This window comes from Lepisosteus oculatus, chromosome 2 (genome assembly GCF_040954835.1).
Source record: "Lepisosteus oculatus isolate fLepOcu1 chromosome 2, fLepOcu1.hap2, whole genome shotgun sequence".
NCBI classification, from domain to species: domain Eukaryota; kingdom Metazoa; phylum Chordata; class Actinopteri; order Semionotiformes; family Lepisosteidae; genus Lepisosteus; species Lepisosteus oculatus.
The window spans coordinates 43,964,727-43,981,741 of NC_090697.1; the positions used below are offsets into that span (position 1 = coordinate 43,964,727).

The 17,015-nt window shown below is 35.9% G+C and overlaps 1 protein-coding gene across 1 annotated transcript in view; it reads left to right on the forward strand.

Moving 5' to 3' along the window:
- Positions 1-10,105: 10,105 nt before the first annotated feature.
- Positions 10,106-17,015, forward strand: part of enpp1 (ectonucleotide pyrophosphatase/phosphodiesterase 1) — a 52,254-nt gene continuing 45,344 nt past the window's right edge. Inside the window, exon 1 of the mRNA XM_015351045.2 lies at positions 10,106-10,382. Within this exon, the coding sequence (XP_015206531.2) occupies positions 10,215-10,382 (168 nt within the window). The 5' untranslated portion in view covers positions 10,106-10,214. The remainder of the gene's footprint in view (positions 10,383-17,015) is intronic.

A 17,015-nucleotide genomic window follows, 5' to 3' on the forward strand; every position in this document is an offset into this window, starting at 1 on the left:
AGTTTATTCATAATGAAATATTTTTTCATTTTTCAAATATGAACACAATTTTAACCATGAGAACACTCTCACACATTCCTAAACAAGAACAAGTATGTTGTGCCATTGATTCCTCTGCTTAAAACTGAAAGTCAGATAATGATAATGTAGGTATTACATGACCGTTTTCTATCATGTGATGAACACATAATGTACACGATAATGTACTGTCATAATTATGAGATGATCTCCTATCTATTATTAAATGATAATTTGCTATCTCGTAATTTTTTACCATTAAGGATTTTTTTTCCTTAATGGTAGCAATGCACTTTTGTACTCTTCTCCCCACTGATGAAATATTCTAAAAATATATGAGTGCTGTGAGACACCAAAGCCTATTGTTTTTTCACCCTGACCAGTTGATTTAGAGTGTAGTTGTCCGTGTCTTGCTGGGAAGCTGTCTCTGTTAGTTTGTTTTTTAAGCTTCCTGCATGCCAGGAATATACGAACGATATCATGAGATAGAGGAGGTTGGCAAAACCCAGGCCGTTAATACCTGTTAAAACATCTCAATATTGGTTGTATGTTTATTAAGAAATGAATTATCTTATACATAATTAGTGTTGTCCTTTTCAGTGTATTTGTATTTATATTAGTTCCACAGTGGATCCATAGTTCTGCAGTGTGGGATATGTTACACAACCCACATGTGAGATACAGGGATTTAAACCTGAGAAATGTTTATTTCTCATAGATAATTTGTTATCATCTCAGTTTTCCACTAGCAAGAAGAGACCTGATGGTTAGGACAAGTAGATTCCTTAATTTATTCATTTATTTCACTTGTAAGGTTAAGCCTAACCCTTATTTATAACATTTTTCAAAACAATTTCTAAAAATATTCTTTAAAACAAAGACTAAATAAAAAAAACAATTGTTGTCTTTAAAACAATGCCAAACATCTAGGACATATGCAACATTTTACATGTTATGTAACCTGAGGAATACACTGCCAAGACTATTCAGAACAGCCTTTAAGAGATTGTTATTAATAATAAAACTGGTTTTAATATAAATTTAATCATAAGCATGCTGTATTTCACTAGCATAAAAAAGAATATTGTATTAGGAATTACTGCTTTTACAATAGTGATGAATTTCATAGTCCAGGTGTCACAAGTAAACAGTCAACATACTGTAACGCAATTTTAATTAGCATTTATTCTTGCTAATCCTTCTTAGATGTACCAGGAGACAAGTTGCAGAAATTCAATCTAGAACCAAACAGTGTCATCTAGTGGACAATGGAGAACACCCTAGGCTTATCATTTCCCAACACAATTTTTACTGAATTATAGTGCTTTGCAAATGTTTTGATGTATTAAGCCCTTTCCGATCATGTCCTGTTTTGTTAAGGGGGAGGTGGGGAGAGGGTGAATAATATATTAAGTTATTGATTTTCTTTGCAGTTTTTGCAGTTGCAGACCTTTAACTTCTTTCACCGTGTAGTTTTCAGCTTGTGCATTCATGTTCTGTTTAAATCTATTAACGTAAAAAAAAAATATGCATTTGTAATTTAACAAAATGGGACATCATTAGGAGAGGACAAATACTTCTGGAATATACTTTTTATGCTTTACAACATATATGTTTTTAATGTTTTTCACACTTTCCAAATGCAGTATCTGTTTTTTTTAGGAACCAGTGACTTTCCCAGACAGCATTCATTAAAAGGGAATATACCTGTAATACTGTATGACAGTATCTGAGACACAAACCAGACAGACCAATTAAAATTACTGAAAGTTAAAAAGGTATTTTTTTATAGTTATAGTGCATGTAGCTTACTGAATTAAACTGTAATTATTTTTTTAAGACATTAAGAAAACAATAAAACCTAGTTTATGCCCCACTTGCACATCTGAAAATCAGTTTTGTTCTGGAAATATTCTGTTGCTTGATGTAGGGAAGTGTTTAAGCTCTCAGGGCTGTGGTGCAAATGTTTCTCAAACTCTTAAAACTAAAGAGAGGGTTAGTTTTAAATTACAAAATAATCAGTGCACAATGTGTGAAAAAAGCAACACCAGTGATACACCTTTCATGTAAGATGAAAGAACTAAGCAGATGTTATTTGTAAGTACCATTAGGTCAGCACTCTGAGCATAAGATGTGTTTTCTTAAAGTATGCCAAATACTGAGCACTTTCTTATGGGTTTCAAAATTGTTCTAACATTGTAGAGTTAATGAAATTTATTGAAAAATCTAAATTTTCTTTTGATTAACAGTATATAATTTTTTGTTAATGTTTCAATTGTTTATGATTTCCAAAAATATTTCAAATCTCAATAACTATGTTCTGTACTTATCATGAAGAAAAAAACATTTTACAACATGGCATTTTCTATAGTATAGAGAATTCAAACTGCATTTTCCTTGATGTGACCTTGATTTGCTTTCTTCTCTCTCATCAATGTCATTCTGCTTCCACTGTGATTAACTGATTAATGATGCTGTGCAGTAAGGTTTTACAGTACCTAAGAAGCATAATCTTGTAACTGTGCAAAGCACCAGGCGAAAATGTACATTTGACTCCTGCAAGCAGGGAAGTCAGAAGACAAACTTGAGATTGGGGTACGATATTAGATGCTTGCTTCACAAAGCAGGAATTTTTTGGAGTCCATGGGCTCTAGGGTAAAAAAGACTCAACATCACAGGAAGGAGTATATACAGTTGCACATCCAGACAGGTAACAGGAGGGGAAGAGCAGGGAAAGTGCAGCATCAGCTAGGAGATGCATACAAACTACTAAAAAACAAATGTAAAACATGGCAAAGAGTGTAATGTATCACAGACTATAGAAACAGTGCAGTATATAATAGACTATATACTATGGAGTGTAGTATGTAACAGTTTATATTCTATAAAGTGCAGTATATAGTATAGCAGACTATATACTGTACTATAGATACTGTAGTTGTCATGCCCTCTGCAGCCAGAGGGCGCTACTTCTCTGTCCTGTCCCTAGTTTCCGGTCTGCTGTCCTTCATGTCCCTCTCTTTCCCTTGGGCTATATATTTCCGGGTCTTGAACTCTGTCCTGGCTCAGCATTGACGTTCGGATGTCCTGAGACCCCCCTAGCACTAGGGCTCCCCACGTCCGCTCCCTGAGGGCATAGGTTTCTATACGGCATCCTGAACTCATTGCACTAATGAGCCCGGGCCTTTTTCCCGTGTCGCCACTACGCATATGGGTCTTTTTCCGCTCTCCTGCTGCCCATGGTTAGTCCCTTTGGACGTCCGTGACAGTAGTTATATGGTATATAAAAGGCTGTATACTGTAGTGTAGTGTACAACAGTATAGATACTATAAATAGAGTGTAGCTTTTTAACAGACTGTATCCTATAGAGAGTAGCAAAACAGATTTAGTGCAGTAATAACAGATTATATACTAAAAATAGATTGTCATACTGTATAAAACAGACTATATAAGATAGAGTATAGTATATACAATACAGTGACCTCAGTGTGGTGGCTACACCTGTGTGAATTGTGAAATGACTGAGGTTGCTACATAGTGGATTGTCCAAATATATCAGGGGTTTATGTTCTGGTACAGTCTGCCAACGTGTCTCTTCATGAGTTGTGTTGATAGTGTAAATGTTAAACAAAATATAGATTTAACCTCTGATTTACTAATTTATCTGTGTAATTAGTTCAATAAAAATTCCAGTGCAATTGAACATTTTCTTTTGATTTTCAGTATATAATATTTTGTTAATATTTTGTAAATTTTTCCATCATTTAGGATTTTCCAACAATATTTCAGATCTCAATAACATTACAGTATGTACTGTACTTACTATGTAGTAGAAACAGTTCCCAACCTGGCACTTTCTAGACATTTTCCACCAGATGGGGCTCTTTTTCATCTTTACATGGTTCCTGTTGTCTCAGTTTTACTAAAGGTGATCCCTCGTAGGTTTTTCATTACGATAACACTATTTATATGAAGGTACATTTGGAGTTGAATTAACTTTTTCTTTTCCTACAAATAACAAATACAAATAACATAACCAAACTTATGTTTTCAAAGTCTGTTCATTTGAATTATCAGCTTTAATGCAATGTTGTCAATTGTTGGGAATTATATTTCTAAAGAATAGTTACAGTTGCAAGTTACTTAAACAACAATGGAATTAAATTTAGTTATTACTTTGTGAAAAATGGAGACAGTTGCAGCTATAATTAAATACTTCTTCAATATAGTGATGACCATATTGTGTTGGGTACATTATAAGGTTGTAGAAATAATAAATAATAACAACTGTAGTATGTAGAGTACTATACCTAGTAGACTTAAACTCAAAAGTGATGATGACGATGACTAATATAGGTAGTTATCTAAACAAATAAGAAGTTGTGCACTATTTTCTTTGTATCTGCTAAGGTAGGTACTCTTAATGTACTTCAGTGCTTTAGACTAAGTTTTAGCCACAGTTGTTCCTTAAAAAACAATGAGAATGTGACAAGTTACTTTTATTCCACAACAGAAATCACTGGTACATTTTATTGATTATTTTCATTACAGTTACCAGTTACAAGTCCTGATACTGCTTTAATAGATAGATACTTTATTGATCCCATGAGGGAAATTGCAGATTGCAGGAATTTGCTGTTGTTTTTAAAGACCTATCAATCAACTTGTTTGACTTCTTTTACCTTTATCTTATATAATCATACACAGCAGGGTAGTTTCCTAGTTCATCTGTTCTTTTTCTTTTACAAATCTTTTTTTTTTGTACTGGAAGTACTGTATATAAAATGTTTGCTATACGACATCCTTTAACAGTGTCCCATTATTCATACTGTATACTATAACTTTAAAATCAGTAATTTATTTATTTGATTACCCACCAGTTATATAACCGTCATTTGCAGATCTAAATATACAAAAGTAGTGTAAAATACTAATCAATACTAGATTATTTTAAAATATCATTTTGCCATAACTATTACTTTTATTTTCCGCAATTGCTTTTTTTTTTTAAACATACTGGTTACTTCCATCATTTCCACTGGTTTCTTCCTTCACTTTCAGACTAAAAGCAGCATCGAAACAGAGTAACTTTCATTTCCTTATATTCTGGAATTAGATGATTGAATCAGGTCCCTGAAATAACTGACTTCATTATTTGAACTTTACACTAAGAGGAAACAGACAGTAATGGCATAAACCACATCCAGATGCAACCACTTCTCTGCCCTTTTAGATAAAGATTTTCCATTCCATTTCTTGTGTGTTTTAATAGCTTCCCTAACATATTTAAAAAGATTCTAACAATTCTTTGTGGAATGTCTCCAAAAATGTATATCATTTTCAGTAAATCTAAAATCCCTGTTGTGCTTTGCTTCTTTTTTTTAGAACTGAATATTACAAGAACAAAGGGAAACAAATGAGAGAAGATTACAGTATAAATGAATAATCTGTCTCTATAGAAAACAGAGCTTCACGGAGGTGTGGTATATAATCTTTACTTTTCTTTGGAAGTTCTGCTGTATATTTAGAAGGTACATCTGTGTGAAAATTAGAGGGTGTGGTGAAACGTACTATAGAAGCAGGTTATTTTCTTGTTTTCTCCGAATAATTTCCTACAGTACAGTAAGTCAAAATGAACATGTGATTTATTAAAAAAACACAACAATGCTTCTTTCATGTCCTTATCTTCATCACCTTGGGCTTCAGGAATGATTGCAAAACAGATGCTGTTCCATTACATGCACATGCCAGTCTCTGCCTTTGTTTGAAAAACTACTGAAGCATATCAAAGTGTGAGTCAGTGTTTTGCGGTGTTTAAAACTGACCTATAGACTTTGACAAGAGTGCAAGTCCACCTGCTGGGTAATATTTTATTTGAAGTACTGCTGGTGAAGGTCCACTGTAGCAGACCCAGCCTTGCCAAAGTGGGCCCCTGGGTCTGCACGCACAGAAACTCACAAGAGCAACCAGGAGCACAGCAGAGCAGGCTTTATTTTTTAATTTTACAGGGCAATTCATTCAACAATGTTAGTTTTCAATAATGTGCAACACCTCTAATGTCATACATGTCCTTTCAATACTTAAAATTAAAGACATTTGAAAATGTGGAATGCTAACCCCCTGCCAATTAACTCATAATTACCTAATTCACCTCTACTGTTGTTATTTATAAGTTTGTTAGAGGGTTAATATGGCCTTTACTGGCAGCTCAGTTGTAATTACAGCCTTTCTAAAGATGACCTACTACATCAAATTTTTTAAATTGTTGGATAACAGTACTGGCCACAAACATTGTAGCAGATCTGAATATTTTCCTTATTTCATGGACATCTGTGCCATTAAATAAAGATGAAAACTATAGGTACAGTACAGGCACTGTCTCAGTGCTCAGAGTGATGGCTTTGTTATGCAGTTTTTAAAATCCACTCTTCAACAACAGAGAAACTGTGGCTGGAAAATGCCATGGATTTGCTGTGAAACTCATCACATTGCATCAATTTATTTTGCTGGCTCAGCTTCTGGAAAGCATGACACAATCACATGCTTGTGTGTCTCATACAAAGCAGTCTTCTTAGCCAGGGAAAAATAAATTAATTATTTTTTTAGTTTGAACTAGATGTAGGCTGTAAAAGCACAAACTGGGTTCCCTATATCATAAAAAAAACATAAGAAAGACACCCAAAGAAGACTCCACAGCCAAAATGTGTTTCTATTCTTCTATTTTCAGCATGGAATAAACCTTTACTTGTTCCTAAGGAAAACATAAGTCTATATCCATTTATGCCTAATGTTCAAATTAAACATTGCACTTCTGTGCACTAAGCACCTTAATACTGTACTGGAAATATGACAATGTCTTGATTAAAAAAGGTGTATCATTGTTATCGTCATGATCCTTGTCATTGTTACTACAATTTGAACATATCAAAGGTGTGATGGCTCCGTGGCTAAGGATCTGCGCCTGTGGCTGGAAGGTTGCCGGTTTGTATCCTGCTGCCGGCAGAGAAATCCTACTCCATTAGGCCCCTGAGCAAGGGCCTTAATCCCAACTGCTCCAGGGGTGCTGTATAAATGGCTGATCCTGCGCTCTGACCCCAAGCTTTTCTCCCTGTCTGAGTGTCTCATGGAGAGAAAGTTGGGGTATGTGAAAAGATAAATTCCTAATACAAGAAATGGTATATGGCCAATAAAGTGATCTCTCTCGTGTGCGTCAGTGGTATAGTGGTGAGCATAGCTGCTTTCCACTATACCACTGACCCGGATTCAATTCCTAGCCAACGTACTGTATCACCAAACATTATCAAATGCAATTGAGAGCTGTTGAAACCTGTCATGAACCTAGGAATCCAGCTAGCAAACCAAAACCTTTGGGCAGTGCTATGGCTCTGTGGCTGGACGTTTGTCATTTCGTATCCAATGGCCGGCAGAGAAATCCTACTCCGTTGGGCCCCTGAGCAAGGCCCTTAACCCCAACTGCTCCAGGGGTGCTGTATAAATGGCTAACCCTGCTCTCTGACCCCAAACTTCTCTCCCTGTCTGTGTGTGTCATGGAGAGCAAGTTGGGGTATGCGAAAAGACAAATTCCTAATACAAGAAATTGTTTATGGCCAATAAAGTGATCTTATCTTATCATAAATTTTACATTGTAAGATTTCACTGTTGCACCATACAATAATATTACTACAATTAAGTTAATGAAGAACTTAGAGTAACTTCAAGGAGCAGCTAAACTTTCATTACAAGCTGAGAAAACAAATAACACAGTGTAGATGCTAACAAAATATGGTTAGTGTTAATATATAAAATACTAGGAGACTCAGCAAGCCTTCAAAATAAACCTTAAAAATCAGAAAAACTTTAGTAAGGAAAACACAAATCGTGTCATTGTTTCAATCACATGGAACTCTTTAGATATACTGTGCTGGTATATGGAATGGTAATGGCAGGCATTGTGTACCAGCAACCCCACTTCGCTGTAGTTCAGGTGGAGAAATGAGAAATTGCTTCTTCCATTGAAATAAGGGGAAAGCTTAAGCACGCCAGATATGGCAAGTCCAAGTCCAGAATGAAATTCAGTCAAGATACCCCACTCTTATAATAATCTTTAATATTAAATTAGTTAGATTAATTAAATAAATTAGTTATGAACTTGATTTAACATCCTATCTGAAGGACTGTATGTTTTTAATGATTACACACATACATAATTATACTTCAATTAGTTAATTGTAATTATTAGTTAATTAAGCTTTGCTCTTTAAAAAAAAAACAGATTAAATGCAAAGAGAACCTCTCATCATATTGTAATACGATTCTAATTGTGTGTTTGTCACACTATGTTGAGTACACTGGATGTAGTCAGATAACATAGAGGTTTAAATCAAAAGACAAATGAAATGAAGAACCACAATACATGTCTAATAACACACCTTTATCCACTTATTTAATCCATAAACTGTAAAGGAAGCAAAACCTTGGTGTTATTTTAGTAGCAGTGCAAAAATAGAACTGGTAAACTCTGAACATCAATAGGAGTACTATACTTACAGCATCTTTCCACCAAGTCTAGACACTGAATGATGGCAAAGGGAAAGATGCAGAAATAACCTGCAATGAAAAAAGTATACATCTGAAATTAATGTTTTCAAAGTCAGACATAAACAGATTGACAAAACACAGTGCTTGAGAAAATGTTGCTTTCCTTGGATTGTTGTGGATTGTGTAAAAAAGAGCTTTCCTTCACATAGTGCATGCTATCTGCTAAGATGAAAAGAAACATTTGGTTTTGTTTTTTAATCAGTCAGTGATTCGAAATCATGGAACCAGGCCTTGAAGGGAAAATAGCTTCATCTGGTTTGAATGACTTTCTAAATTGGAACCTGAAGCCCTCAGCATGTTTCATAAAGCACAATCCCATACTATAAGGCTCACATTTTCTCTTTGGATATGAATAGCTGTTTATAAATTCCATCCTTATTTATATAATTAAAGTGTATTAGGCAAAGTCTGTCCACTTAAATAAATACTGTTATTGAGTAAATCATCTAGCATTTTTGGGTTTCTGTAGAAATTTCTTTCTGCACTTTTTAAATTACATGTATTTGCACACTTCGGAAATAAGTGGAATTATCAAATTTTCTTTGAGTGCTTTCTTGTCCTTGGTATAAACACCACTTTCATTCATGACTGTGTGCATGATTGTAAAAGGCAGAGCTCTTCACCTAAGGTGTACATGAAGCCTTAAAAGGTATCTTCTGGAGGAAAAAAATCACAAGGCAGTACTTTAGGCATAGATGTTTTGTAATAGTATACAGTTTGTGTATCGTATTCGGTCAAATGTAATAATATATTTACCAAAAATGACACAGTGTACTCTAGATATAGTATTACAGTACTTATTTTCCACCCATTTAGTTTTTAGAAAACTGATTATTCATGGTAAGGGAACGGAAACCCAGAGCTTATTGTAGAAGTATAGTGTGCAAGGAAAGACTTCACCCTGATTGGGATGCCTGTCCATCACAGGGCACACCCATGTGCACATCTTTGGAAAGTATCAGACAGCTGGAGCACCAGGGAAAACCCTTAAGTATGGGATAACATGCAAACTCCATGCAAACAGTAGGATCCCAGTCCAAAATCTAACACAAGAGATGTGGCACTGCAGCGCTAACTACCTTGCCACCATTGCACCACTTTCTGTTTTCCTTTGCTTAAAAATGGGTAACTCTCACTGTTACTGCATAATTTAAATGTAACTAGTTTATTTCCTTTTTTTAAGTGATTTTGTCCAAAACGCCCTACAACACATTACATATTGTTTAAGATTGTACAGTAAACCTTCTACACATCACTAAAACGTTTTGCCAACTTTAATTTCTGTAGAGTGCAGTTCATCCAGCTAATTTAATATATCAGTATTTATATTTTCAGTTTAGCAAAGGGTTTATGCCATTTTATTAACTACACATGAATCTATAAACTCTTATGCGCAGTTCACATACAGTGGGTTTCTCACAAGTATCCCTTGTACTGTGAGGCGTATTTACTTCATGTGTGAACGGTTAGAAAGTAAAAGCTTAGACGTCAAGAGGAAGAGAAGGCGTTTCCACGCGCTCTGCTATAAAGAGTGAAGCAATCCGTGTTGATGTTCGGATTTGTCTGAAAAGGCAAGGCAAAAAACAAGCAAGCAGATATGGAAAGTCACAGCAAGGGAGTGGAAACGAAACAATACGGACATACAGAAGAGCCAGCAGCTGCTACTAGTCTTATGCTGGAACCAGTGGGAGCAAGTGATCAGGAAGAACATACCAAAAGTGCCAGCAGGAGGAAAAGGACAAAGAAATGGAAAATACTCGCAGGGGTGAGTAGTGTACAGAGCTCATACATTTTAACAGCTCACGAAGGACTATGATTCTTATAGAGATTGACTGCTAGGAGAAATACTTTACGTTTTACAGGTTCTATTTTTAGGTTTAGCACTGTAGCATACTGGAAGAGTGTTTACACAGGAGTAGTGTCGTCGAAGAAAATAATTATATCGATCTTTGTAAATAGAGGCGATATAACGCTCATGTTTGCGGTTTATCATTAATCTTTTGATTGATATGTAAGTAATTATTACTACGCCAATGTAAACAATGACTTGAAAGTTGACATTTTACACGTTCACGATACATACAGTACTACAGTAACAGGAAATCTAACAGTTACAGTCATATGCAACAATGTTACTATAACCATTTTAAACAAAACCATTTTGCATCAAATACTAAAATACACTTAAGACTGCCTTAGTTGAACGTACTCGTCATTATCAGATAAATAGTATTTAACGTCATAAGAGCCTCTTGCTTGCACGAGCTGTTCCTCATTTTCCTCTTAAAAGTCATTGGCATGGGCTGCTGTTTATTACCAGTGTCTGTCCTGGATTTCCTGGAGCATCTGGGTTTACAGGAAAATGTCTTCCTATATTTTTGACAACTGCCAACCACTAAATAACACTTAATAAATGTTATATATGTATAGATGAATGCATTTGGAAAAATGATTTTAGGAAATGGTTTATCACCTAGGAGTCTAACATACTGTATACTGTACTGTATGTCTGTCTTCATAAAATGGTCAAATTAAAGCAGTAATGTGCATTTTTGTACAGTACGTACGGTGACAAGTCTGAATATAAATATACAAATAACAAGTGAGATAATCTCACAGTGTCTAAAATGAAATGGACCAACAATCATATGATAATACAGTACATACAGTAGAATAATTGTAGTTAGGAAATCCCACACATGCATGAGGACTTTAAAAGGAATGTGGTGTATGACTTCTAGGTCTTAGGAGAAAGTTTCATTTTTGTATTCTAATGTATATCTGACTATTTGCAAAGAACACTGCCATAGATACAGTACATGCAGGTTGGAAAGGGTTCTGATTAATTACCAAGATGTCTTCTGTTGTTATGTATGTGAAATTTAACATCTCCTGGGGAGGGAGCTTTGCAGTGAGGCTACCTCTGTATTTGAGTCTGTTACGGTGATATAGTCCCCTGGGAAACAAAGTCGTCACTTGCTCACACTACGGTTCTTCACAACACATTTCTTCTTGTTTGTTATGTGATATTGCCTTTTTTTTTAAAAGCTTTCACCGTAATGCGGTGACTGCCTAGACTTTTATTGTCCTTATGCGGGTGTGGCACTTTCCTTTTGCCAATGAAACTAGTATACTATGTCAACACATTACTGTACTCTGTTGCATTTTTTTCACTTTTTTCTGTTACAAAATTATTTTCTGTACTTTATTATCAGAGAAAAAAACTTCTCTTATTACAACTTGTAAATGAACAGGCTTGTTTTTCTTTTCAGACAAATCTCACTGACAGGATTCTACAGAAAATAAATTAAGCTTTTTACAATATATTCACTGCTTAGAAAACCCAAAAATAATATGTAACTGCAAATAGCGATAATTAGTGACCAAGTCAACATATCCCCTTTTTGGCATAAGAGTTTTGCATTTGACCATAAAGAGAGATCAAAGATCAAAATGCCATTTTTGATAGAGTAATTATGGTTTCATATAAGTACAGTATGTGTTCCATAATATCCATTACCCTATCTGTAACATTGTAGAAAATGTCTGTATGACCTTCAACACTTTTAATTAAGAGAGGTCATACAGTAGATCATAAATAGGACTTTTTAAAGTCCACATGAGGTTTTATGTACAGTATGTTTAATGTGTTTCAGTTGTATAAAGTATATACTAGACATGTATGTGACCTGGTCTACCAAATTGTGCTTGAATCAACCAAGTGCACACCAAGAATATTCCAACAGATCCAACATAAGTAGCAGCCAAACCAAGTAACTAATCTGCCTTTTCAAAAAAAGTTCAAATCTTGGTCAAATCTAGGAAACATTGCAGTACATACTGAGATTCAGGTACAATATATGGTTCCATTAGTTTCAAAGAAGCAAATGGTGGAAAATTGTGAGAAACTCCAAATCATCGCATAAATGAGCCATAATAAAAAAAAACGTGTGACCAAACTGATTCATTTCCACATTCACTGTAGATCCATGTAAGCTCTGGGACCACAAGAAGCTTAATGAATTTGACAAACTGTTCCAACAAGATCCTGTACATTGCAATTATCTATAAAATTATGAACAACTTCAATTTGGTTGGTATACTGGGGCCTTGTTTTGAATATAGCAAGTGGTATTAACACTTCTGACAGACAACACAACTTTCTTCATGTGTACCAGGTTTCCTCCGTTCATCCTAATGTGTTTTGTGGAGAAATTGTTTAAGTATTTTTCACTATACACTGTATATATACTGTAAATGTGATTTATACACAAATATGGAGTTCCAGTGCAGTATAATGTCCATCATTTTTATGTTTAATTTAATCGGAATCGCAATATGTAGTTATTATATTGTATAGTAGTTGGTTGAAAGGAAATTTGTATACTGAATATTACAATGAACTTATAAGTGTATACATATTTTGAGAAAAATAAAGTATTCAATTTTTTGGATATTTGGATATTGAATTCGAATAATTGATCTTTCTTTATTAACTGTGATACATTCAGATGACATATGTAGTTGCAGAATAACTACACCACCTTATTAGTGAGTGGGATGACTGGACACAGGAGAGGGAATTTAACCCTTTGACTGTAGAGCCTTGGAAAAAGTAAGAAAGAAAAACACAGGTGCCATTTTGCCCAGTTTATCAAGAGAACAATGCCTTTCTGCCATTGGTATGCTGGAATAACACCTCAGATGGGCTTGCCAAATGTGAAACCAGGTCCTCTTTCCTGATGAATCAAAGTTTTGTGTAGAACACTCTTGACTGACATCAGTGAATGTGGCACAGACGTGTAAAACAGTGCATGGACTGGCAGAACTCCAGGAGTAGTGATTGACGGCAACGTGATGGCATAGCACTAGATTGCTCAGGTCCTAGTATCATATTTGCTGTACTTTCTATGGGTTCTATGAGTTTATCATGAAAGTGACAACGTTCCAGCTGGATAAACCACACCCTCATGCTGCTTAAGATACAGATATAATACACAAGGGGGCTTCATGTTTGTGGGGTGCATCAAGATAACTTTGGAGCTTAAGCATCATCCTCTGCAAATAAGCAAAGGCCATGTGAAGGGATTTTTTAGGACTTTGATAAGTGACTGGTGGTCTGTTTCAACAGTTACTGTCTGGCCACATGTGAAGTTATGGAACGTCTGACATGCAAAAACAGGCGCAGGGAGTTTTTCCCAATGTGAATCCAATGTGTCAAATCTCAGTGTCTCTCTGAGCTTCTAATGCAGAAGCTTCTGATTTACAATCCAGAACACAAACAATTCCAAGGCCATGCAGGGACATGTTTGTTGAGCATTACTACAGATTTCTGAACATCAACCCATGATGGACTTGAGAGTAGCATTTTAAGCTTGTTGATAGCATTGGTTTGTCAGTCTTCCCTGCTTCATTGTGTACTGTATATCGGAGGAATGTTCCTGTATATGCTGTCTGCGGGCAGTTCAATCAGGCGATATTTCTGTAGCACAGTATGGATACTGACAGTTCATTTTTCCAAGAAAACACTCTGTCCTAAAATGTGGACTTATTTTGATTGCTCTGGTCTTGTGTGAACTATATTGGTCAACAGATGTGAAGCCTCAGCTTTAAGCTGACAGCTCTGATCCTATGGTACACTGTATACAAGTGCTTGCTGTGCCCTTATATCAATGTTTCCTGGACAAGTGTGTCGTGAACAATGATTTCTCAGAGCAACCTGACAAAACAGTTGTTCTTGTGAAGACACTACGTACATTGAAATGTCATGAAGGAATTGTAGGACACTATCACGTTTGCCAGTTTTGATTTCATATGGGATTATTTGCCAGAATTCATTATTGCATCAAAGATGCAGAATACCTCTGTATTCACTTGCTTTGCTCTCCGTATGGGATGATGGTGATTCAGCAGTTCTTTGTTTAGGTGGACAGGGTTGATAATGTTTCTAGTGGTGCCATCTCTTATCACAGCATCAACCATTGCAAAAATCTATTTCATAACAGCTTCTATGGTTGTGGTTTACAATCCCTGTGTCTGCTGTTTTTTGTCTTAACAAGGCAGTCACCAATTTTATTTGCAGTACTTAATAAACTAGTCATTGATCTGCTTAGGCTTTTTTTTGAGCAATCAGGTCTGCAAATACCAGCACCGGCACTCCTGGACCAGCACTGAGAAACACTGTTCAATGGTGTGGGTGGCATGTTGGCACAATGGTTAGCATTGCATCCTCACAGTGTTGGGTTCAATTCCAGACGTGGGGTGTTAGCGGGATGGATTTTGAATGTTCTCCCCATGTTCACATGGGTTTTTGCTGGGTTCTGCGGTTCACTCCCACAATTCAAAGACATACAGTACTGGTAGGCAAACTGGCTTCTGGGAAATCTGGCCCTGGTGTGAGTGTGTACGTGTTTGTGTTTGTACATAGCCTGAGATGGACTGGTGTCCTGATCAGGGTGTACTGTATCTTGCCTTACACCTGTTGCTTGCTAGGATAAGCTCAGGCTCCCCCACAACCTTGAAGTGGATGAAGTAGTTAGGAAATGTATGGAAGTCTACAGTATGTGTGTGTGAGCTGTTATGTTTTAATTGTGGTGTAATTAAATAATTGTATAACAGTATAGTACTATACTGAATGGTTCATTGCAACATCAGCACAAATTCCTTATGTATCAGCTTGACAAATAAAAGTATCTAGATTGTCAATTGTATTGAGAAGGGCCTTCTGATAACAGACATACAGTAAGGTTCTAATAAAGTTTGATCAATGCGAATGAAATGAGTATGTGTTGTGTCCTATTTACAAAAACCCTTACAAAAGCTTCAAGCAGCTTTTATGTGGATTGGCCTACTTCTTATACAGCTTACACTCTGTATTCACATCAAGATGTGTGGTTTACTTAAGACATGTTAAAATGTTGAAGTGGAAGGTGTAGTCACATTTTTAAAAAACAAAACAAGATAAAGCCAGCTGTGTATTTCATTTACTGTACCAGGTGGTAGAAATTCCTCTGTTTCCATTTTAAATGGACTAGAACACTAGCACTCTAGTTGTTTTATGTATCTTTCAATGGAAAATATTATGCTTAAAGCATTTCAAAATAAAACATTTGAAATATTGGGATTATTTCAGCCCTTCATGCATCAAGATAACATACAACCTTTTTCATGATGATTCAAAAGATCCATCTATCTATTTTCTAACCACGTCATCCAATTCAGAGTTGCAGGGGAGCCAAAGCCTATCCCAGCAACCAAGGGGTGCAAAGCAAGATACACCCTGCACAGGACAACAGTCTATTACAGCACACACTGATACAAACGCTGACACACACACCAGGGACAAGTTTCCCAGAAGCAAATTACCTACCAGTATGTCTTTCGATTGTGGGAGGAAACCAGAGCACCTAGAGGAAACCCACAAGAATATATGGAGAACATTATGTACAACTCGACACAGATAACAGCCCAGGTCTGGAACTCGGGGCCCCTAGACACTGTGCCACTGTGCTGCCCTCCATTCCCTACAAAACTGCTAAGTTGATTGTAATCACATGTCTTTTAAAATGGAAAACTAATTTAGGAGCACAAAAATTTCCTTAATGAGCCACACTATTATTCAAGTAGTCTCTGTGTCTCTGTGAAATAATGGTGGTTTATTCCATTATTATTATAGAATAAGCACACCAGCCTCTCTAGTGGCCCTTACAGAGTAAGTCCACCATTAAGGCAGTATCTCCAAAGAAGAGGTCTTCAACCTTTCCATAAGGACCCCTACTTGAATAGATGGACAGACATTAGTTTTTAACCTGTTTTATTTGACATTTTTGCACAATATATTTTTATATTTATTGATGTGAATGCCTAATGATTTTGATATTTAAGCAGGTGATTAAAACAATAATTAACTTGAAAGATTACAAAACACATTGTAATCATCACACATGCAGTACCTCAGTGAGATGATTGGCCCTGGCTATCAGCACACAGCTTTTCTTTTGGAGATGGACAGTGAAAGACAGAGCCACAGATCCGTCTCTGGCTGGAGTCTTGAACTGGATTTGTTTTTCAAATAACCCAAGGCATAAAATAGATTTTCACACATATATTGTTACAAAAAGCAAAAGGCTCCTCATTGACTTCATGCTCAGCCAGGGGAAATTCTTCAGGCAACAAATCCAGCACTAGATAAGAGGTGTTGAGTTTGAAATGTTCCTGTATATTCTGTCTATGGACAGTTCAATCAATTGGTCCTCCTCAAGGGCTGTCAAGTTTGAGCCTCATGCATTATCCTTAAATGGAAATCGTGTCAATGTTTTGTCTTATCGTCAGTACTTGGGCTCTGAAAAGTACTTGTGAAATTGAAGTTCAAGTGCCTGCAAGTGTCTAAGTATGGTGC